Genomic DNA, 24,659 nt, shown 5'->3' with positions numbered 1-24,659 from the left:
GAGCCTTGAATGAACGAATGTGTGATAGTGAATTGCTGTGTGACATTCACCTTTAAATAAAAATAATACTTTAATTGGAGACTTCTGCCTCTGCATCATTTCTTGGATGCATCATCCCTCAGTATGCAGGTGGGAGATGGTTTCATAGGGTCCTTGTAGTTGACCCTCGCTCAATTTGAGCTAAGTAAAACTTCCCCTAAATAGATTTTGGCTCCAAGGGTTATTATATGGCAGTTAGTCTGTAGAATCAGTACATAGAAAGATCTTGTAGCACCTTTGAGACTGAAAGAAAGAAACTGGTGGCATGGGCTTTCGTAGACTTCAGTCTATTTCCTCAGATGCATTTGGACCAAAAGCATCTGGGGAAGTAGACTGAAGTCTACGAAAGCTCATGCTGCCAATTTCTTTCTTTCAGTCTCAAAGCTGCTACGAGATCTTGCGGCGTAATAGTTATTGTATATATATATTTATGGGTGTATGTTTCTGTCTATATTTACATGTATACACACAGATATATATGTATATACATGTGTATGTATATGTGTGTACACACACACACACACACACACAGAGGAAGAACTGGGAGTACAAGGAACAGTTTTTCACACAGTAAGAAAAAAAACCCACTCCACACTAAAAACCAGGCTTCAGGCTGGATCCACACTGGAGGAATAACCCAGTTTGGCCCCGCTTTAACTCTTGGTCTGGCTCAAGGCTATGGAATTCTGGGAGTTGGAGTTTGTTGTGGGGCCCACAACAAACTCCAACTCCCAGAATTCCATAGCCTTGAGCCAAGACACATTTAAAGCGGTGCCAAGCCGGGTTATTCCTCCAGTGTGGCTCCATCCTGAAGCTATCAAATGAGGTGGAACCCCTGCAGCTCCTCACCGAGGAGGAGGAGGAGGAGGGCGGCCATTTTCTTTCCCCCTCCCTCGCTCCTCCTAAACCTGGCGGTAGGAGGAGTAGGAGGACCAACCGCGCATGCGCCCCTCGTCCCCGGAGCGATGTGGTCCTCCGTCCGCCTGGGGTCGCTGTGGCCCCGGAGGTCTGTGTGGCTGCGCCTGGGCTGCTTCCGCCCCGTGCTTCCTCCTTGCCCGCTCCCATCGATGGGGTTGCCGAAGTGGGAGGGGGTCGCGGAGGGCGTTTCCCCGGTCGCCGCGCGGCGTCACTCCCAGCATGCAGCGGGGCCCGCTCCTGCCGCCGCGCCTGTCACCGCCGCCGCCTCAGCCTCTCTCAGCGCCAGCGCCGCCTTCTCCTCTCCCGCGTCCTCCTCCTCCTCTTCCTCCGGGGGGTTGGCAGAGATGGCGGAGGGAGGCGCGGCGGACCTGGAGACCCAGCGCTCGGACATCGCGGCGCTGCTGAAGACGGCTCTCCGCAAGGGCGACACCTGGTGAGGGCGGGGAAGGAAGGGAGCCGGGTGGAGGGCCCTCTGAGTGACAGGTGCGGGCGGATCCCCACTCGCTGACTGCCTGCCTGCCTTCCCTTTGCCTTGGCTCTGCGGGAAGAGGACCGGCGCCTCACCGCCCCTCCAAAGGCGCCTTCTTCCCTTCCTGCCTGGCCTCCTTCGCCGGGGAAGGGGCTTACCTTGCCGCGCAGGTGGGGGCTGGGTGGGGCTGGGCTTCCCTCTCTCTCAGCCGCCACCGCAGCCAGGCCTGCCAGCCTTTGCCATTTCCCACAGACACACACTGTTTCCCTTTCTCTCTCCCCTCCACTCTCTCTCTCTCACATTCAGTCTCTCTCTCTCTCTCTCTCTCTCACACACACACTTTCTCTCCTTTTCTCTCCCCCCCACACTCTCTCACACACACACTATTTCTCTTTCTCCCCCACTCTCTCTCTCTCACACACACTTCTCTCTCTCCTATACACACACTTTCTCATTTTCTCTCCCACACATAAACTATCTATCTTTCCCTCACACACACACACACACACTATTTCTCTTTCTCTCCCTCCCACACTCACTCTTGATCACATATTCAGTCTCTATCACACACTCTTTCTCTCTCACACACACTCACACACTCTTTCTCACACACACATTCAGTCTCACATGTACACTCATACACACACTCACTGTTTCTCACTCACACACATACCCTCATACACTCTATTTTTCTACCCCTCAAAGTCTCTCACACATTCTGTTTCTCTCTCTCACACACACACACACATCATTTCTCTCTCACCCCCACATGCTCTCTCTCTCTCTTCTCTCCCACTCTCTCCCCACTGTCTCTCTCTCTCTCACACACACAATGTTTCTCTCTCTCACCCCCCACACACTCTCATTTTCTCTCCCACTCTCTCAAACACACACTCACACTATTTCTCTCTCTCACACACACACACAATGTTTCTCTCTCTCACCCCCCACACACTCTCATTTTCTCTCTCACACACACACACTCACACTAACACTATTTTTCTATCTCGCCTCCTCCCCGCACTTTCTCTCTCTCTCTCTCACACACACACCCCTGTGAGGCTGGCCAAGCCAACTTTTTGTGGCGCTATGGCCCCCAGGTGTTTTCTCCTGTTGTTTCAAATGCCCCCCCCCCCAAAAAAAAAACCCAGGGTGATATGGGAAACGGACTGTGGGCAGCAGTGTGTGGATCTGGGCAAAGTGGCTCAGCCACAGTTCAGCCTCTCCCATGTCAAGGCCTGTGTAACTGGAAAGGATTAGGGGGTGGATGGAGAGATTTCAGGGTGTGTTTACACTGTAGAGATAATGCTGTTTGATACCACTTTAAACACCATGGCTCCAGAATCCTGGGGTTTGGAGTTTTGCATGCCTGGGCAGAGAAGGCTGAAGAACTTGCAAAACTGTACATCCCAGTATGCAAAGGAATCTAGCACCTTGGAGGCTACAGATCCCTTTGCATGCCGATTTTCCAGACTTAACAGGGCAGTGCCTTTGAATTCCCAGGAAGCAATTAATTTTTAAAGAGGTTGCAGGTCCATCTCTGCACTGTTTAACATAAACATATTGGGCTGTTTTGTTTTTTTGATCATAACTTGGCTTCAGACTTTTTGATTTTGATCCCAGGGCAGCAAATTGGCCATGGATCAGTAGAGCTCTCCATCCTTGCTTTAATCATCATGAGCATTGCAGAAAGTCCAATGAAGCCTTCCCACACTGGAGATATTCTAGAGACATAGAGGCTTCATCTGCTCAAGATAGAAGTCCTGCCAAGAAAATAATAATAAGCAAACCTACCAGACAAGCAAACCTCCATACGATGGAGTTACAGCACTTAAAGATGTGTCAAACTCCGTCATTTCTCCACTGTAGATGCACCATCAGTTGATTTCTTCCCCCAATACTTGTTTCTCTTTTTCTGGGATTTCAGTTCATGGCTGATTTGATTTAGTTGTTGATGAAGCATTTGCCGTAATTGAGGAAAAGAGCAAATTATTAGGATAGGTGTTTGTGAATCCACAAGTGTGTTATGGGTAAAAGACCTAGCAAGAAGTGCACATGCTGTTATAGAGTCATGGAGAGAAGAATCAAAGAAAGTGGAAGAAAGGAAATATTTGTACACACAGGAGTTAGCTGAACTCAGAAGTTCCTTACCACAAGATGTACTGATGGCCACTAATCTGGGTAGCTGTAAAAACAGATTAGATAACATTTATGAAGAGTGGTTGCTAGTTTTTATAGCTATAAACTGCCTTCAGGAATCAGAAACAGAATGCCTCTGGACAGTCATTGGTAGGACGCATTAGTGAAAAGAGGCTGTTATATTCATGGCCTGCTTGTGAATTTCCCACACTGAGAGACAGAATGTTGGATTCCATAGGTCTTTGCTATGATCCACCTGGGCGCTTTTTATATTGTTAAATACATGGAAATTAAAACTTGAAATCTTGTATCTCTGCGTTAAATCTTGAACGGGAGATCATTTAAAAAGTTAAGTTAAAAAAATGTTTAAGTTAGATGTATTTTAATAGAGACCATTAAAAAAAAACTTGTTTCTGATACATGTGAGAAAATATAGGCCCCATACAGACAGGCCAAAATAAAGCTGCTTTGGGTCACTTTGGAGGTATGCTGTTTAAATGTTGCATGCGTTCTAAGACTCCGGAAGCTGCACCAAAGCAACGATCCAGTCCTAAGGACTGGACTCTTGGGATGCATGTATTATTTAAACAGCATACCTCCAAAGTGACCTGAAGCAGCTTTATTTTGGCCCGTCTGTATCGGGCCATAGTTACTGGAGATTAAAGCAACTGCAAGCTGCTGCAGAATCATTGGTGGTTTACAGACTGCCCAAAAAGGGCGGTCTGCCGCCGCCTCTGTTTCCTCCTCAGCCTCCAAACGGGGAGGGTTCCCGGTGGCGGAAAAAGAAGCCGCAAAAAGCGGCTTCTTTTTGTGTCATGGTTGCAATGCACGAGTGCGCAAATGGCACACTCGTGACGTCGCAAGCGCAGGGAGACATGTGGACGCTAAGCGTCCGGCACATCAAAATAGCAGTGCCCATGTGTATAGGGCGCCACCATTTTGTACGTACTAGGTACGTACTAGGGTTAGGGCGTCTGGAAAGGACGCCCTTTCGTAACCCTAGTACGTGCCGAGCACGTATTATTGGCGCGTCTGGAACGCGCCTTCATCTCAAGTATTCAGAGCTTACAGAAGGCTTGGGGTTGAGCTATGTAAAATTTTGATAAATGGTGTGATCACACAGATCATGATAGCACATGTTTCGCACCATTGTGGAAACCCAGTGGTGAGCAAGCTCATAGATGTTCATTTTGGGGCTATCAATCATTTGAACCACCCAAGTCTATCCAAGAGTTGTTTCTGGCGTGTTAGACAGTTCACAAATCTGAAGCCTTATTTTAGCATTTCTATAACATATTGTGACAGAATATGTATGTGAGTCTCTAAACTCCTGGCAATAGTTTTCTAGGTATGTTAACAACTTAACGAGTGTGTGTGTGTGTGTGGGGGGGGTTAATGGCTTCTCAGTTCAACAATGTAAAATTTATTTAGATCAGGAAATCATATTGGTCATAATTGACTGACATGTTTTTTCTAGTGGTATAATGTTGAACTGTAAATTCATATTAAAACCAGTAGTGACCTGCAAGAAAATCTTGCAGTGCTTATACGAAATGGTTTAGGATCCACATATCATGAAATACAGCACACCGGTATTTTATGTGGGCGCGCCATACACGGCTTTCAGGATAGGCTAAAAGCTGTGCCGGAAGAACAAATGGGGTGCGTGCCCGTGCCATGCGTGTGCTGCCTCACTGCCACACACCACGGGCGCGAGCTCCATTACTTCCAATGCCCGCATAAGGGGAGGGTGCACTATAGTAGCATTGTAACCATTTTGGACCTTGCAGGAAATGTCAGGAGAATTCAAGAAACATCATTTTCTTTCCCACTCTTCAGAAGTCTTTATTCACTGATCCTTTGACTGCGAACTGCAAAGCTGAGGAATGTATTATCATATATTGCAGTGGAAGGTTACTGGAGACGGGGGAAAAATACAGTCGACTCTCCTTATCCACGGATTTTTTTGTCCATGGATTCAAGCATCCACAGCTTGAAAATACTAAAAAAAAGTATAAATCCAAAATAGCAAATCTTGATTTTCCATTTTATATAAGGGATATCATTTTCCTCTGTCATTATATTTAATGGGACTTGAGCAACCAAGATTTTGTTATTCATGGGGGATGCTGGAACCCAATGCCAGCGGATAACAAGGTTCCACTGTATGTCCTTTCCCCTTTCTTTACTGAAACTACCTTGTATTATGCAGGCAACAAGCTTTAACATTCTCCCAAATAATAATGTTTACCTTTAGCATACTTGTTAAATTTTATTAGAGGCTTGAACAGACCAGTTCTCCCTCTCCACCTGCCCTAACCCTCTGACTGCCTTCTTCAATGTTCTTCAAAATGTTAAAGTTTATGTAAAATTGCCATGCCAGAATAGTCTTCTCTTTCCATATTGCAGGGTAGAGGCTGTACTTGAGACAGTCTAGCTTCTGAAAACTCTGCAGTGCATTCCACTGTTAGTGTTACGGATTATAGCTGGGGATCATGTCAAGTCTTCAGAATGTGGTTTGGAAGATAGGGAATGTGACATCTGAATTACAGTCGCTGTTAGTAAAATGTGAACTGTTGTAGACATTCCCAATGCATGTTCCTCCTTCCAGCACATACAAATGGCAGAGCAAGCTTCTAATCCTAAGTTTTTTTAAGTTATCTGATGAGGTGAAGTGGCAGGGTTTTTCCTCCAATATGCTAGGGCCTGTCACTATATTTCTGTCCACTGGCTTCAACTGTTTGGTTTTTTTCCTGGAAAACTTAGAATCATAGAGCTGGAAGAGACCACAAGGACCATCCAGTCCAACCCCCTGCCATGCATGAAATCTAAATCAAAGTATCCCCGACAGATGTCCATCCAGCGTCTGTTTAAAGACCTCTAAGGAAGGAGACTCCACTACACTCCTGAGGAGTTTGTTCCACTGTCGAACAGCCCTTACTGTCAGGAAGTTCCTCCTAATGTTGAGGTGGAATCTCTTTTCCTTGCCACAGAAAAGCGCCCAGTGGCTCAGGGACCATCATCAGTCTATGACCACCACTTTGAGTACCTCTGATTTACAGCAGTGATCTGTGTTCCTATGCCGGTCTGTGAGCCATTGGCTGTCATTCTATGGAGAGTTTGCAGGAACTGTGCAGATACAACAATAATATGACACAATTATGGTACCAGTCTCTGGCACATGGGAGGGACAGGATTGCTGGTCCACCACATCAGATAGCTAAAGGTGTACTGATCTAAAGTGCTTTCTTCACTGAGAGTATATTCTTAGCAAACTTGTAGCAGGGCAGGTCTTTGATTGTGCAGCTCTTCTGTTGTACTCTACGGAGTGGTTAGTCAGATGATTGTCAGTGGTGGGCGCTCATGAACTACATTTAAAACTACTACTGTACTGGCATTGGTCAGGGGAAGGCAGTGGCAAACCTATGAACAATCTTGCCAAGAAAACCCCATGATAGGTTCTCCTTAGGGTCACCATGAGTTGGAAATGACTTAAAGGCACACAACAATAACAAGTAAGACGGGGGACTACATACACATACCCATTAGTATAAGAATACTGAAGTGTCTTCACTGCCATTGATGTGTGCTTGCTGATAGGTATTTAGAACAACCTTGCTAATGATGCTTTTGTTTAACACCTTTGCAGTAACAGTTAACCTGCTACATCTTTAAAAAACAAAAGAGGAAAGTAGGGAATTGTCTTTTCTTGTTTATTGGAAAAAATATTTTACTCCTTTTAATTTGGAAAGAAATTATTTTTGAAGTCAGCCTAGAATTTATCTGTAATAAATTTCGATAGCATTTGCTGATGTGAATTTAATTATGCTCATGAACAGAGCTGTGAAAGACCTTTGTTCTTATAAAATAATGACTTAGTAGTAATCAAAACTCAAGTATTAATCAAGAGTTAGATTTCTGGCCTCTTTTGGCCTTTTCTAACCAAGTAAAAATTGACACAATAGGTTTTGCTTTATTGTGTGGACCCCCATCCGTCAAGCTGAAACTGAATCTTGAAGAAGGGATGGTGGGATTCCTTTTATCTGCAAGCGTATGTGTCTGTCTGATGCAAAGTTCCTAAAAGTAATTTATCTTTTCTGTGGGTTTCTGTTTTGTGCAGAAATTAGCACTTGTGTGGCAGTGTTTAGATTTACCATCAGAGATGATGGAATAATAAAGTCAGAGGACACTGGTATCATACTAGTAATTTTAGGTTTTTATCCCATCGCTCTTCATGAAGTTGTAACTTTTATAGAATTCATGGTGCTGTGCAGATGTTTCAGTGCACCATGAATATAGTTAAAGTGGGGATAGAACATAAGTGAACATGCAAGCCACACTTCCATGTATCCTCATACCTTGGCTGCGCTATCACAGCTTTCAGTTGTGGGAGGTTGCAAGCATACACAGCCAAGCACTTATAGGTGTACCTCAATTTAAGGTGCTTTGCTTTAGCCAATAGCACCACTTTTCAATGGTACAGTACAGTACCATGTTGTTACTCATTCTCAGTCTGTTTATAGCATTTGTACACTTCACATCTTAGTGTCATATTTTGGGCACTTTTAAATTTTATTATTTTTACTATTGCATCTTTTTTAGGCCTAGTGATATTGCATACTAAAAAAATAGTGTGATGTTTTTAGGCTTTTATATGCACTGGCAAGTGAAAAAAGGGCTGTGATTCGCTGCAAGGCAATATTGCCTTTACAGCAGTGGTCTGGAGCCTAACCTACTATATTATTGAAGTTTCTCTGTGTTCAAATTTTCATTTAAATTTTGAACATCTTCAACAGAGGAACCATGGTAAACATTTAGTGGAAGTATTTATATGGTCAGTCATGTCCTATGCCTTGTTATGGCCCAGACAAAGGCCAGTGTCGGGCAGTAGTCTTAAGATTGTTTTGACATGCAGATTCATGTTTTCCATGAACAAAACAAACAAACAAACAAACAAAAAGCATGGATTTTGTAATGCACATTGTACTACTTTTCTGCTGTGGCTGTGACACGCAAAGTTGTCGTCTCTCTAGTTTCTATACCTATAGTATCCTTCATGTAGTACAGTGCTACCTCGGGTTACGAATTTAATTCGTTCCGCGGCGCCGTTCGTAACCCGATACATTTTGCAACCCGAAAAAGCCGCTGGAAAGCCGCTAGCCGCTAGCCGCGGTTTGAATTTCGCGCCGAAACGCGCCGAAAAGATTTTCGTAACCCGAAAAATCATTCGTAACCCGGAACAGTTTTTTTAAATCTAACTTTTTCGTACCCCGGAAATTTCGTAACGCGGTGAATTCGTATCCCGGGGTACCACTGTACTGTCCTTTCCTGTATCCTAATACACATTCGTGTTTTTTTTCTTTTTGAAAATAGTGTGCCTGTCATCAACAACAACAACATACACAGGCCCCAAAACAGTTGTGAATTTGTATCTTACACTAAAAAAAGTATCAAGGTGACTTTTTAAAATCCAGATTAAAAGAATATAGTAAAATACAAAATTAGCAGAAGAAAAGTCAGGCCAAAATTCCAAAGTAGAATGTTTGGCTTTAAAAAGAGGAAAGAGGAGTGGTGGAATTGAAAGATCTTTATCTAGCACTAACCTGGGAATAGAGTAGGCACCAGGTGAGCCTCCTTGGAGAAAGCCTGAGTTTGCTTTAGGTTTGAGGTCTAGGCAAATTACCCTCAAACCCCCTCCCCCTGTTGGGTATACAGTACTGTGTTATAGAAGCAGGATAAACAATTAAGTTGAGAGCGCATGCCAATGCTGAGAGAAGCACTGCTGCACCAAGAAAGATGATATGTTATTTATCTCAGAGTAGCATAAATTTAGAGCAACTTTACATTGACCCTTTGCATAATTTGGCCACAGGTTTAATTGCTTTGGCCATTTAACTTCCCTTATAGTATCAAAGGGCAGAGAAGAAACAAAAATTCCTAATTAGCCTGAGCTCTGTACATCTCTCTATTCACTGCTGAAATGAGTACCAAGCAATTGGAGCAAGCAAAAGTAATATTTTGTATACCAGTATGTCTGACATATTGACTCCTTATGGGAGCCCATACACAGGTGGCAGTGTGTCAAGCAAGTAGTCTGTATTAACACTTTCTGGAGTGTGGCATCCTGGTAGGAAATGGAATCACTGTAAAACAATTTGCACTGATTTCCAGATTGTACAGTCTATCTAAGAGTGTATCATAGTTTAGCATGAAATATACACATTCACCTGGGACATGGGGGGGGAGTCCAAGGACTCTTTTTGTGGATCCTGACCCCCACAGCACAATCAAGTGGAGAGTTTTCTTTGCTCTGAAACTCTTGCTGCATATGTTATTCACCAATAGTTCTTCTTTTACACACATTAATTATCACACCTCCTGTTGTTCTCCCAGTATATGTCATCAATAAGGATAACTGCTCAGGAGAAACTGGTCATGATAGTTTCAGTGTCAAAGTTAGATTTAAAGATTGATTTGAATTGATGCAGAGAATCATTCTCTATGATTCTACAGCAACCATCTATTCATGTATTTTCCATGAAGAGACTATTTATGACTATTCAATAGTTTTTAATAGTGCTCTGGGTTCTGTGATTTTTTTTCACATACCATCTTAAGCCAATTGCCTCTTGTGAGCAACTAGGACTGATCTGTCTTGCAAAGGAATTTACTAGCATCTAGAATCTGCTGGTCTGTTGTTCTTTTCCTGGATGATGTTACAAGTCATGACCCTCAGTCCTGGGTTTGCTGGGAGTGCCTAAGTGAAGAGAATGTAAGAACACATCTTGCATGTCTGCTTCTGTTGCTCTGAGAGATGCGTGTGAAAACGGAGTAAAATAACAGGGTGTAAAAACCTTGACTTGTATAAAATAAAATATCATTTTAAAATGAGTGCAAATTGGGCACTTCAGTCTATATTGATGAATATGTTGTAGAGAGAATTCCTTGTATTTTTTTAAACTATTTTAAAAAAAATTTAATCCAGTACTGAAAGCGCATGTTTTAGGTTATGTCTGGAGTTTTGTGTTGTTTTTATCTAGCTGATCAGACCACTAACAGAATTCAATATTTTCTTAAGGGTCATAGTGGGTTTGTGCAAATGTAATTTGAGTGCATACTTTTTAGCAGAGATGGGATGCAGCTCCCCAGATGATGTTAGATTATAACTCCCAGCAGAAATAATGAATGTGGCCAACAGTGAGAAATGTTGGAGATTGTAGTTCAACAATATCTGAAGGGTTGTTCAATTCGCATCCCTGTTTTCAAGTAATAAAATAAAAGGTTTGCTCAAAGCTACTTTGGTTTTCATGGTAGAAGCAGCTCTGCAAAACTACAGTGTTATCTGTATTTTGGAATTTTCCTCTTTCGCTTAAAATACATTCATCCTAGAATGCATATTTCCACATACAAAATTTTGTATGTGGCAGCACACAAATATCAATAGAGCAATTACATCAGGAATAAACGTATTGTAGTGAAAGCATGAATAAACAAATTTGCCTGGGAATAGAATTCTATAACAGGATGCCATTACAGAAGCAGAAACCTGGCCCACCAATGAAGGGGAAATGCACAGAGAAAACAGCTTTCAGATATCCCAAACATAAAAGCATTTAAGATTAGGATAATAGAATTGAAAGGGAGCACAAGGGCCATCTACTCTAACCCATGTCATTCAGGAATACACAGCTAAAGCACTCCTGAGAGGTGCCCTCCAACCTCTGCTTAAAAACCTTCAACGGAGAGTACAACTTCCAAGCAGTCTATTCCACTGTCAAACAGCTCTTACTACCAGTAAGTTCTTAATAATGTTTAAGTGGAATTTCTCTTCTTGGAATTTAAATCCACTGGTATGTGTCCTGATATCTGGAACACAGAAGACAAGCTTGCTTCCTTTTCTGCATGGCATCTCTTATTTAAAGATTGTTGCCATGTCATGTCATGTTATCTCTTCTCCAAGCTAAACATACTCAGCTCCCTAAACCATTCCTCATAGAACTTGATTTCTAGGACCAGGACGTTTACATATGTGTACAAGTGCACATGTTTTGTAATATGCACATATTGCATCATGTTTGTGTGTGAGGGCTAACTGCCTTCCCTTCCCCTATCCTAGAATTCAGAACTGGCTGGTGAAGCAGATGCATTTATATGATGTGGGTTTTGGTTTTTTTTTTTAAAAAAATGTGCTTCAGTTAAAACAAATTAGCCATACTCTAAAATACGTTTCAAAGATACAGCAGTGTTACTCTGGAAAATCAGTATGCAAAGTGATATTGTAGCATCTTTGAGACTAACTGAAAGAGAGAAGTTGGTAGCATGAGCTTTTGTAGACTCGATTCTACTTCCCCATGCACTTCAAGAAGAAGACTCAAGCCTACGAAAGCTCATGCTACCAACTTTTCTCTTTCATTTAGTCTTAAAAGTGCTACAAGATCCCTTTGCATCATAAAATATGCTGTGTGTGTAGACAGCCCTAAAAAACAAGCTGTTGGACTACCGTTTTGAGCAGTCCTAGCCAGCATAGCTAACAGTGACAAATGCTGGGTGTTGCAGTTCTACAACACCTGGAGAGTAACAAAATTACAGTCTCACTCTTTTAAAACAATTATCTACTATCTTCGCTTAGTTGGATGCTAGATTAGGATGAAAACATTTAGTTCCGCAAAATTAGCAGGTGATTATCCAAACTACTTATGAATTTGACTTCCAAGTTTATGATGATTTTGAGGAATTGTTCAGAGCAAGCTGCAACAATATATTTGAGTGGTATTGTTTCCTTCAGTTATTTTCGTGCACCATCTTTGGCTTGACAATTTATACCTGTTTTCATTGTATATTAAGCTCTGATTTTTGTAACTGAAAACCTCTACGGAGGGAACTAAATAGCAAGAATAGTTTGGAATGCAAACTAAAATTTTCTGCATGGAATGTAACTATGGAAATAAGGAGCAAAACAGACTACCCCTTTGCGCTACCATATGTGCAGCTTCAGAGTGTGGTGTTTTGACGCCACATGCTCTGAAGCCGCCCAAAAGCTGGCTTCTCACTGCCTACACATGGGCCAGCTTCTGAGTGTCTTGGGGGTGTGGAGGTTACATGCTGCAAGCCACATTGTGAAGCTGCTGCAGGACTGCAGAGGAGTGGCTAAAGGCAGCTTTTCTGCAGCCGAACAAGGAGCAGTTGAAATCCGCTCCTTTTTTGGCTGGCACCACATCAGATTGGGGCTGTGCCATGTAGCTGCCACGGCCCCAATCTGGCTTTGACAGGGTGGCTTGAAGCCACCCATTCAGGGCAGTCTGTTTCACCCCTAACTCTATATGTGTGTTCTTAAACAAACAAACAAACAAAAACTTAGGGAGTGTAGGCTATCTCATGTGACAAATTGTAAAAAGACAGCTCTAAATCTGCTCTAAAATAAGGTCTCACACAAATGGATTTGCATCTGCACTGAGTCACCATTAGAATGTTGTGGTAGAGCTGAGTAACCTTGTTGGGAAATGCTGAAGACTGTGATGTGAAACTGTGGCAGATTAGGTCACAGCTGAACAGTGTGCCCAAGCAGAATAAACACTGAAAAGTGCCATTTGACAGTTCCCTTACACAAAAAGAACTGGATTTAAAGAGAGCCATAGTGGACAACAATCAGTTAGGAAAACAGAGTGAAGTCCTGACAGAAAAGAAAGTGTTTTCCAAAACAAAAAACAAACAAAGAAAAGCTGGAAGGAGTTGGAAAAAAAGGAGATAGAAATCAAGAGAAGGTAAGAATAAGAATGTATGTCAGAAGATAAGGAAGAAGGTAGTGTACCAATTTACTGACAAGAGGAGAACACTCCAACTGATGATGTTCTCATGGTGGATGGACAGAAACTGAAGGGAAGACAGAACTGGCAAGATTGAACATGTGTGGAAGATAGGGTTGGATGGGGTTCCTACCAAGGCTAAGCAGCTCTAGAACATTCTGATGGTAGCTCTGTGCAGGCACAAACCTTTTGCGTAATGACACATATGACCACTCAAATCACAATTATAGGTAAGCAACTTGTTCTTTCCCAGTGCACGCATCTGTTATAAACAGTATTTCAGACATATTTAACAAACTGAGAAGCATATCTACTCAGAAGTAAGTCATATCCTGTTCAGTGGGACTTGCCCCCACAAGTATAGGATTCCAACTTTACTGATGTTCAGTTTTGAAAACTTATTTTGCCAGCTTGAGTGACACAGTTTGAAACATAATTTAATATTGTAAACTATCATGCAGATAATGTCCTGAGTCAGTATACCTGTCTCTCAGTTTCTGAAACTTGGGTATTTTCTTCTTTTCAAGGTATTTGGTGGATAGCCGCTGGTTCAAACAGTGGAAGAAATATGTTGGCTTTGACAGCTGGGACAAATACCAGATGGGAGATCAGAATGTTTATCCTGGTCCTATTGACAATTCTGGACTTCTCAAAGGTAATCAATGACCCCTGAGTGTTTAAAGAAAAACACACAAGATCTTAATGCTTCTTAGCACTATTGTTTATTGTTGTAGTTTGGTCACTTTCAATCAGAGGTTATGGAATTTATGTTCTGGTACTGTCCATATAATGAGCTCTGTCCCCATCTCCTGAGCTTGAGTAGGAATGGGGACCCCCAAATTCAGTATAGTAGCCACCACGATGTGACAGATTTACCCCATGTGACTGGTTAAACAGACCGGCCAAAAGAGCTGGTAGCAGGTGGAGTGGGGGCGTGTTGGCTATATGCCCCAACTCCACCCCCAAGCCACCATCACACCGCATGCCAAAAAGAGTTCTGAAAAGTGCAATGGCAAAGGCGCCCTTTTTCCACTCCCCAAAGGACCTGCATTTTGTCGCTTCTTTGGGGGTTGGAAAAATGCCAGATAGGGGCTGCAGCATGCGGTTGCTGCATCCCCAATCCGGCACTCAAAGGGCCGACACAGAGCCACTCCTTTGGGATGGTCTGCTTCACCCCTAAATATCTTAATGGGAACTTAAGGAGGGTTTAATTTGCAGTTGACTTTGCAGAGCTTTTTCCCTCCTATGGGAGATGACATACATGGATTTATACTTGGGTTCCAGATAGATAGACCCAGTCAAGGAAGCTACAGCTTTGAATTTGCAAGACCTGAGCAGGGCTGCTGATGACAGTGTGATTTGGAGGTCTTTCATTCATAGAGTTGCCATTACATTAAGTCAACTTGATGGCATTTAACAACTATCCTAATTCCTCAAAAATTAAACATCAGATAAAAGCATCTGAGAACAGAATATTTAATTGAAATTATATTTGATGATTTTCAATCCTTTCTGATAGGTTATTATTTTTTGTAACAAAATCATATGTTGATAAGATGAACTACCTGGTTTTTGTTTTTGTTGTGGCATTGCTTTTTACATCATTATAAACCTTCTGAAGCAAGATAACAGGATAAATTTAATGCCTACAAAATTATAAAATCATTTAAAACTAAAATTATTATTGGGATTTTAACAGCTAAAACATGTTATTTATACCAAGAGTTGTAAATATCCTGGAAATCTTCTTGTGCTTTCTGAGGATACTTCAGAACTTCATTTACTTCCATCAGTGAATATGCTCTTAGTATGTAAAGGTTTCCAATGGTGACAAACTTTGTGATTTGTCCTCTGTCAAGTATCAGAATGTGCTTTCAATACCTACATCATATCAAAACCAAGATATCTAATAATTTTCATGACTAAATATGGAAATATTTTCTCATAGATGGGGACTGTCAGTCTCTTAAAGAGCATCTCATTGATGAGCTGGACTACATTCTTTTACCAACGGAAGGGTGGAACAAGCTTGTTAGCTGGTATACACTTCTGGAAAGCCAGGAACCAATTGCACGCAAGGTACTGCTTATATTAAAGATTGAAATATATAAGCTATTTGAACATATTTATATAATATGTAATAATCAGCATTATATCTTGTATAATACTTTATATAATACTTTATGTGAACAATTATCTGATTTCTGTGTTGGTGATTAATGTTTTAATATCCAAATTTAACTTTCCTGTTCTAACTTTAGCATTTGTATGTTGTAGTTTAACTTTTTTCCTATATGTAATTTATGTTAGTGACTTGGCTATATGATGCAAGGCTTTGTAGGCCAAATTCAGTGCAAGGCCATTTGACTAAGTGGGGATAGTAATGGGAACACTGGTCCATATTTTTGTCTCTGAAATCTTGAGATGACAAATTTGAACAAAGGCAGCTCCACAGATTTTTCATAAGTCTAACTGCTGATAGATCTAGGAAATTCTTCATCTTTCAGTTAAGATTATTATACCCTTTCAAACCTCTGGTCCTGCTTACAAAGGGTTGTGGGTGTTCCACTAATGTTAAAATGTAAGGGCAGAAAAAGGGTAAGGATAGATCCAGATAATAGAAATTGGCTTGCCCAACGGCTGGAATAACATCTATTCTCTAATTACTCTGCCAGTTTTTAGAGTCACCTGGGCACACAGAGAAAATTTGTGTTACTGGAAATGACATATTGAGAACACATGCTAGCTCGCTCCATCATGGAATACCAGTTTTGATACCAAGCTTGTCTGTAAATCAGGGCTGGAAAAATTGACCCTTTTTTGCTCTCCCCTCCCAAATTCCCACAGCATTTGACTCCTCCTCCCATTTTTATGGGGTGAAAAGATTATACTAAAATATCAAAAGAACTTCTGGAGGTCAAGTATAGTGTCTATATGTAGTTGTGTAAAAGTATCATGAGTTTTTGCATCCCGATTTATGCATAGCTACCATACGTAAAAGTAAGTCCTGAGTTTAAAGAGACTTCTTCCTACACATATTGCAGCTGTACATTGGGAGAAAGGAGAAGTCTGTCTTGTGCAGACTCACTGATGCACACAAGATTATCTTGGTTCAGTTTGAATTTTCCAAATTTAGGATTGTACTTGATAATCCTTCTTGCAGTTGGTAACTCAGAGTCTTAGTGTAACTTTGTCTAATAAAAGACTACAGTTTGGAGGCTTTATGTTTTTTTCTTTCAGATTAACAATTCATAGCTTTATGTTTCAAAAAAAAAAAAAAGGAAAAGGAAGGGCCTTGTTGCAAATAGGTAGATCACACCAACGTTTAAAACAGAGCTTTTGCACTAGGAAATGAATAGAAGACTGTTGTTGCCACATATCTTTAAAGGGCCAGATGCTTAAGGAGAATGGAAAATCTTCTGTAAGACTTTATCAGAGTGGCAAGTTGCATCCAGAAGGTGGCAGTGCTATCAAAGTTCACATTGTACAACAGTATGGGGAATCCTACATTTGTCATTGTTAGTAGTATAGTGTCTACATGTAGTTATGTAAAAGTACAGTGGACCCTTGTTATACGCTGGGGTTTGGTTCCAGGATCCCCTGTGGATAACAAAATCCATGGATGCTCAAGTGCCATTGAATATAATAACATAGCAAAATGGTGTCCCTTATAAAAATGGAAAATCAAGGTTTGATATTTGAAATTTATACTTTTTTTAAACATTTTCAAATTGTGGATGCTTGAATCCGTGTAGAAAAAAATCCGTGTATAAGAAGGACTGACTGTATAAATAAGAAAAAAACTCTATTTCCTCTTGTTATAAATTAGTATTATTATCTCCAAAACATTCAGTGCTTTGAATAATGTTCTGTTTTCTTTATTAGAAAACATTAACTGGATTGATAGAATATTTCTTCTTGTTGAAAGCCAGAAAATTCAGAAGATCATGCACGTATTTGAATTCTTGGGCCAAGCTCGATTTTTTGTGACAAACCTACATTAAGACAGAACTTTGTTTACGTCATTAAGTATATGCAGATAAGAATAATTAGTACTTAAGCTTATAAGCGCTAATATTAAAATCAAATGTGAGAGCCAGTGTGGTATAGTGGTTTCAATGCTGGACTGTGACTCCGGAGACCAGCTTGGCCATAAAACTCACTGGGTGACCTTGGGCAAGACACACACTCTCAGCATCAGGGGAAGGCAATGGCAAACCTCCTCTAAAAAAATCATGCCAAAAAAAAGAAACCCACGATAGGATCACCTTAAGTTGGAAACGACTTGAAGGCACACAACAACAGCAAACTTTTATAATCTGGCTATGGCCTGTTACAGACTGCCAAAATAAAGCTGCTTCGGGTCTCTTTGGAGGTATGCTATTTAAATTATGCATGGGTCCTAAGAGTCCGGAGGTCACGCCAAAGCCACATTCCATTCCTAAGCAGCTTTGGTGCAGCTTCCGGATTCTTAGGATGCATGCATCATTTAAACAGCATATCTCCAAAGAGACCCGAAGCAGCTTTATTTTGGCAGTCTAACAGGCCTAAGTAACAGTGACCAGGGCTTTGTGTGTTTGCACTTTTTATAAAAAAAATAACCCAAATTTTGTACACATATAACCCATGTTGTGACACGGGTGGTTACATTTTGTAATGTAGCTTCATTCTTCAAATTTTGTATGGCTTCATCAGAGAAATCAACTGGATTAACTCTTTTGCACACTTTAGCTTCATGGGGGGAGGTAAAAAGAATGCATAGATTGTACGCCACTCCATTTTGAACTGATGTAAAAACAACTCTGCAGGCTGCTGAATCCTCTGGAACTGGCATTCCTTTTTTCATATGCTTCTTTGGTTTCTGAGACTTCACCTGTTACTGCCCATATACTTGCAAGCAGAGTTTCACAACCACACTGTCTCATTAAATTTATTTCTTGCAAACTGGAAACTTGATGGGTGGAGTATACATTCAAAAACATAAATCAACAAAAAAGGGAATTGAGTTCTTAAGAAAACATTTTAAAGAAAATGAGTCAAGATTCTTAGGATACTGAAATTTGAAGGCTTCACTTTACACATTTTTGGTGGTGCTTTTTAATCATAGCATATATACACTGTCCTGATTGTAACCTTAGCAACAGCAGTAACTCAGTTTTGTAGTAATACTAGAATCGTGTTACTTTTCACCTCTGCTATCCTTAACACAACTAGAGCAATCCATAAAAATATTCTTGCATATATATCTTTTATATATTATGTTTTCCTTAAAAATCTAGGGTTGGCTACTGTTTATTTCTATGCTTTTCCCCTTTAGTGAGTATTCATTAACTATTGCTGTAGCATGACTTCTAGCAGTTATTTGGTACCTCCTTCTTCACCATATTTGTCTGATGTATCACATATCAGGCTGATGGCTATTTTCAGGACAGTCTACATGGCTGACTTATGCAGTTTCAGAATAGAAGAGCACATGGAAATATTGAAGAGGTGAATGTGAAAATTCTGCTTACTTGAATTTGCAACTTTTCTTAATTCTTAGTTATTTATGACAGAACAAATTAAAAATATTTCCTAGATATAGGTGGCAGTTAATATATCCATTTCAGAAAATCATTTAACTTATATTGCAATTTTGCTGGTGTATAATCTTTGTGGGCTTTTTCTTTCCTTATTCTGTGTTCTTGTTTGGTTTATTGGTAATATTTCAAAAGAATTGACATGTTTAGTTAATTATAAATACTTTTTTAAAAAAAACTGGAAAAAATATTTTACTGTGATTTATCCTCCTTGACCTTTATACTCATTGTAAGAACTGAGTTCTAGAAATCATCAAATTCCATAATAAAAGTTCAGTAATTGAGCTTCTGGAGATTTTGTATTATGCATTTAGGGATAAAATATTTTCTGTTCCAATAACCAGTTTGATCTGTTTATTTTCAGGTAGTTGAACAGGGTATGTTTGTCAAGCACTGCAAAGTAGAAGTATATTTGACAGAATTAAAATTGTGTGAAAATGGAAATATGAACAATGTAGTTACACGACGATTTAGTAAAGCTGACACAATAGGTATGGCCATTGTTGTATAGTTTATCATTATGATTGCTAAATATGTAATACCTTTCAAAGCATTGTTGTTTTATTGTTGTTTCAATAAAACATGTTTCATGATATCTTCACAATATTCACTATTGTATTAATTTGTTAAAAAACTATTTAAAATTCCACCCGCTGTACTTGGAGTGGAATTTAAAATGCCTAAAATGTAAATGTAGTACATTTTCCAAATGTGTTTAATGATTTTTTTAACTATTTTTATTTTTGGTAAAGTCTTAGAAAATCAGTAAACATCACAATCTGATGTCAGGCCAGAGAACCTAAATGTTCTTTCTGAGATATATAGTTAGATCTTTGATACATTGGCTGCCTTAACATATTAACATTAAGCTAGAATTTAGCATTGGGTACACAAGCTTTTACAGACCTGAGCAAAGTCTTGCACTCACATGCTGAGGGTTGTTTCATTAAGCCATACCTGCTTTGTTTTACCTGCAAACAAGGAATCGTGGAAGTTTAAAAGAAAATTTAGGAAACAACAGCAAACTCTGGATTGTTTTGGTTACCAGAATTTCTTTTAAACCATGATTACTGGTATATATATGCTTTTCCAAGTTGCATGAAAAAAAGATACTCATCTTTGGCTTTACACAGGCTTGTGTGTGTGAAGCTAAAGTGATGTGTAACTTCATCCACAGAGGTGACTGGTCAGATCCAACCCACTTTGTCCACTTCTCTATTCACACTATTTAAATTAGCCCAAATGCATTTATTATTTGGTGTTGCTTGCCAGCTGTTCTTTTCATATACTGAATTATACCATGCAGGTGAACAGGTTCTGTAACAAGATAATTATGTAAATCAGTTCCTAGTATATACATGATGCCATTCACCATAAAATATTATTTTTGTTTCTTCCTATATAGACACAATTGAAAAGGAGATAAGGAAAATCTTCAATATTCCAGATGAAAAAGAGACCAGGTTGTGGAACAAATATATGAGTAACACATTTGAACCTTTGAATAAACCAGATAGCACCATACAGGATGCTGGCTTGTATCAGGGGCAGGTATGACATAATATATAACTATACTGTTATTTGGATATACATGATACAGCTTGGCTTGTGCTAGAGGCTTATATCAGTGCAAATATAATATACAGTAGTATTAAAACCTGGAGATTTTTAGTCTCTTACTTATGTTGGTAGTAAACTACCTAGGTCAGTTGTGGGAATGCACTTTTATTTTTAAGACATGGTTAAAGTTGCTTTTTCTGTCAGCTTTACATTTAGCTACTTCCTCAAAAATACATAGACCAGACTTGAAAAGGCAATTTAACTAATTCTACTAACTCAAGAAAATTATGTTTCTTGAACAATAACTTTTATCTTGTTAGTGTTTTGAAATTCCAGTATAGCACTTTCAGTTTGTGAAATTATACAGTAGGCTGAGGTTGAGAGAGGGCTGTGGTAAATTTTACCCAATACCTCAGCATTAACAAACTGTATCTTGCTTTGAAGAGTATGGAAAGAAAAGATTGTTTTATCCATTCTTTTCTATGATGCAAAACAGATGCTGAATACAAGTACAGAGTTGCAAACAAAAGCAACAAATGAAAGTTTACATGTAGAAGATGCACAGTCTATAACGAGCTTTCAACTGATTTGGAAGTCTGAAAAATACTTGTAAATATGGATGCCTGGGCACATTTGTATCAGTGAAATGGATACTATTGGTTTATTCTGTATAGTTATTATTTAGTTTATGTGGTGCCTCTGAAAAGACTAAAAATCCACTGAAATTGCTGTATGTACTTATGTATAAGTCTAAACGTTTAGTTTAAAAAAATGACCCCAAAAATCTATTTATCCATGGGTCAATGTAGGTATGTACTTTAACTCTCATTTAAAAAAAGGAACCACCCCCAGGTGAAAGGCAAGAGTGTCATGTGCCCTGGAATCACTGAAGCCCCTCCATTTTTTCATCCATGCAGCCTTTAGTATGAACACAGTTATGTCTGCTGAAATTTTGTAAGTTCTCTGGCATTGTTTTCCTTTACTTCATGCTTTACATCCTTTGTTAGGTGTCCCTAGGTTTTACCCTTGACTTATCCATGGGTCATATCAAAATCTATAACTTTGGTCCGAAAACCTGCCTTCAACTTATACATGAGGTTGACCTATAGTTGAGTATATACTGTAAAACATCCAAGTCCTTGATTAAGACATTAAAACATTAGTGACAAGGAGAAAAGAAAAAATGTATAAGGAATAAGAATTTAATATCAAGCTGTATATGGGTGTGTGTGGATGGATACTTTAAAAATAAAATTTCAGTGAATACAAATAAACAGTTATTCAAAGCACATGTTCACGATAATGCATACTCTGGACTGAAAATTCAGTTTTTCATTATGTCAGCTGAATTTGAACTGCATATAACCAAATTTATGTATCAGTTGACTGCAGAAAAGGTATTGAATTGAAACTCCATCCCCAACTCTGTGTAGGTGTCTATCAAGTTCCCAAGATTTCAGGGTTTGTTATCCAGATTTCCAGGCATATCTTTGCACATATAAGGCCTAAACCTTTTTTAAAATGAGAATTGAACTTTTTGAAAAGATAATTTCTGTACCAATACCACATTGTGTGCTTTTCCTTACTTTAATAAAATCATGGCATTTTCATACTTGTCATTTATTGAATTGGCTAAGACTCCAGAAAAGAAATTTGACTTCTACTAAAATAATGATAATTGCACATTATATTTTATACATTTTATATTTTGAGAAATACTGAAGAATATTCCCTCTCCCCCAATGCCTGCTACCATTTTCAGATCTCCCCAAATCAGTTTACTTGTGGGTTGCTTGAAATTGAGTAATGTACTGCCTGAGTAAATATGTACTCTGTTTTTTTTAATCATTGTCACACTACCTGTTACGATAGTATATTTCATATAGAGTAATAGGACTTTCTCTTCCCCCCCCCCCCCACATCACCCAACTATCTGCTCCAGGGGCTTCTCTAGTTCTCCAGAGCAGAATTTAGGGGGTGGTTGGCAAACAGAATTGCTTCAATAAATGGAATGCCACTATTGCATCCTGACCTCTTCTCCCCAAACCTTTCTCCAGAATTGCTTTAATCTTCAAAGATGTATTATTTTAAAAATGTGTTATAAAAAAGAAGCACTTTTTATTTACAGGAGAAAATAACATGTTGACATTAATACTAGTATATAGTTCCTTATTTTAAAACATTGGGGCTGTGATTCCTTTACTCCCTCCCCTATTCTTGCAAATATTACACTGTATTAGAAATTTCTTTGATTCTTCAAGTCAGTAACTATAATCTACATTTTTTTCTAAATTGAAGTGTTTCTGAAATGTCTTTTAGCTTTAACAAGATCTCTGTAAAATATAGACAATTTATCTGCTTTTAATCATTTCTCAAAGGACAAGAGTACAATTTTTTTATTTAAATCTTTCTATCTTATTGTATGTCATATGATCACAGGACAGCATGCAATAAAATCAATTTAAACAATTTAAGAATATAAACAATAAGGAATAATTTGAATAGACTAAAAGTATGTTGAACAATTTTACAAGTGAAAATAGGACATATAACTATTTGCAACCATAACACATATACAAGTTTGAACAAAATTATTATTAGTGCCCATCAGGCTTCTAAAGATAGCATTTTTTCATAATCAGGACACAACAGCAGAGAGTGCCTTCTTTAATGTTTTCACACAGTGTCTTGCCTCCACTCCTTGGCCTCTCCTTCAGAGCTCAGTGTTCAAGAAAGTAAATTTAGAGAAAGCCATTCCTTGAAATAGCAATGTCTTAAACTATTTAGGGCTTTGAGCATCATCTGGTGAATAGCAATACCAGTATCTTGAAAAGATACCAAACCATATTGGGAGCCAGTGTGTGTCCTTTAAGATTGGCATTATATACTGTACAGCCTGGAATCCTCATGCATCTGTCAAAAGTCTAGCTTCTCTGTTTTGCACTAGCTACAGTTGCCCAATTGTCTTCAATGGAAGTTCCACACAGGGCACATTACAGTAGTCTAATCAAGAAGTTACCAGTGCATTGGCTGCTGTGGCTAAGTTCTAAGTAACACTGTACTTACAAATCAATCTAATCTGGCCCCAAGCTAACCAGGCCACATAATCTACTAAGGCATACTCCCAAACTATGTACCTGCGTCTTCAGGGAGAGTTCAGATCCATCCAGAACACATTACTTAGTCATTTCCCAAGCCAAGGGATCACTTGTGCACATAGCTTCCATCTAATGGGGATCCACCTCTAATGTACTAACCCCATCCAGCCTGTTACAGCATTCAGGCACTGGTGCAGTTCCTGCACAGTCCCAGCTGACTCCAACAACAAGGAGAACCTACAGCTCAGCAACATCAGGATACTGGTGGCAGCTCATACTAAAACCCTTGGTGACTTCATCATGTGGCTTCATGTAGATATTAAACAACGTGGGGGATAAGGTGGAACTGTATGGCATCCCACAGCTGGATAGCCTTGGGGCTGAGCAAGAATCTCCCAATGTTATTTTCTTGAACTGGCCATATAGATTAGAGGAAAATCACTTTCACAGTTCTGAGCTATTCTTTTTCTTCAAGGACAGAAGAAAATCTCAGCCATCCTCAAACTGGTCCCCTCCAGGTGTTTGAATTACAGCTGCAGCTCTCAACCAGTATGACAAATGGTCAGGGATGGTGACCGTTATAGTCCCAAACACCTGAAGAGCACCAGGTTGGTTTTGTTACTTTAAAAACTTCTTTTTTACTATTACACAGACCCAGTACTTTTCAGAAATGAGAATTGAGAGGATAAGAAATAATAAGTTGCATCTAAAGGTTTCTTTTCTCTGTTGGAGGAAGGTAACCATGGATTTCAACCCAGTGTTGGTAAGATAATCAGTTTAATCTTGGCTGTTTGGTCTGTTCATTAGAGAGTCATCTCATACTGCCTTCATGGATTTCTTCAGAAGTAAGGGACCTGACCTCTCAACTACAATGTATAGTCCAGGAGAGGTTTTCAAGATCTGGTTTGACAGGGATCTTGGATAGAGTTAACCATACTTAATTGTTGTCAAAACAAGACATAAAGTTCATTTGGGGGGTGGGGTGGGGTTGGGAAGTCTATAATGGCAGAGCAGTTGTATAGCTTGTTACATCTACACTATGCTTTATCATTCA

The 24,659-nt window shown here is 39.6% G+C and overlaps 1 protein-coding gene across 5 annotated transcripts in view; it reads left to right on the top strand.

Annotated features, from left to right (window-relative positions):
- Positions 1 to 1,094: 1,094 nt before the first annotated feature.
- The window catches only part of USP15 (ubiquitin specific peptidase 15), an 82,956-nt gene continuing 59,391 nt past the window's right edge, over positions 1,095 to 24,659 (top strand). For 2 of the 5 annotated variants that reach the window (XM_089524222.1, XM_089524221.1), the window contains exons 1-5: positions 1,095 to 1,390; positions 13,896 to 14,023; positions 15,317 to 15,447; positions 19,312 to 19,438; positions 20,353 to 20,498. In XM_089524222.1, the coding sequence (XP_089380348.1) occupies positions 1,107 to 1,390; positions 13,896 to 14,023; positions 15,317 to 15,447; positions 19,312 to 19,438; positions 20,353 to 20,498 (816 nt within the window). In that variant the 5' untranslated portion in view covers positions 1,095 to 1,106. Of the gene's footprint in view, positions 1,391 to 13,895; positions 14,024 to 15,316; positions 15,448 to 18,777; positions 18,859 to 19,311; positions 19,439 to 20,352; positions 20,499 to 24,193; positions 24,214 to 24,659 lie in introns of those variants that run through there. The other 3 variants (XM_089524228.1, XM_089524227.1, XM_089524223.1) reach the window with 2 other exon arrangements.

Source organism: Sceloporus occidentalis, unplaced genomic scaffold (genome assembly GCF_023333645.1).
Source record: "Sceloporus occidentalis isolate IW3139 unplaced genomic scaffold, rSceOcc1.0.p SCAF_5, whole genome shotgun sequence".
Taxonomy (NCBI): Eukaryota; Metazoa; Chordata; class Lepidosauria; order Squamata; family Phrynosomatidae; genus Sceloporus; species Sceloporus occidentalis.
The sequence above is the reverse complement of the archived record's forward strand: the minus strand, read 5'-3'. Positions and strand labels throughout refer to the sequence as shown.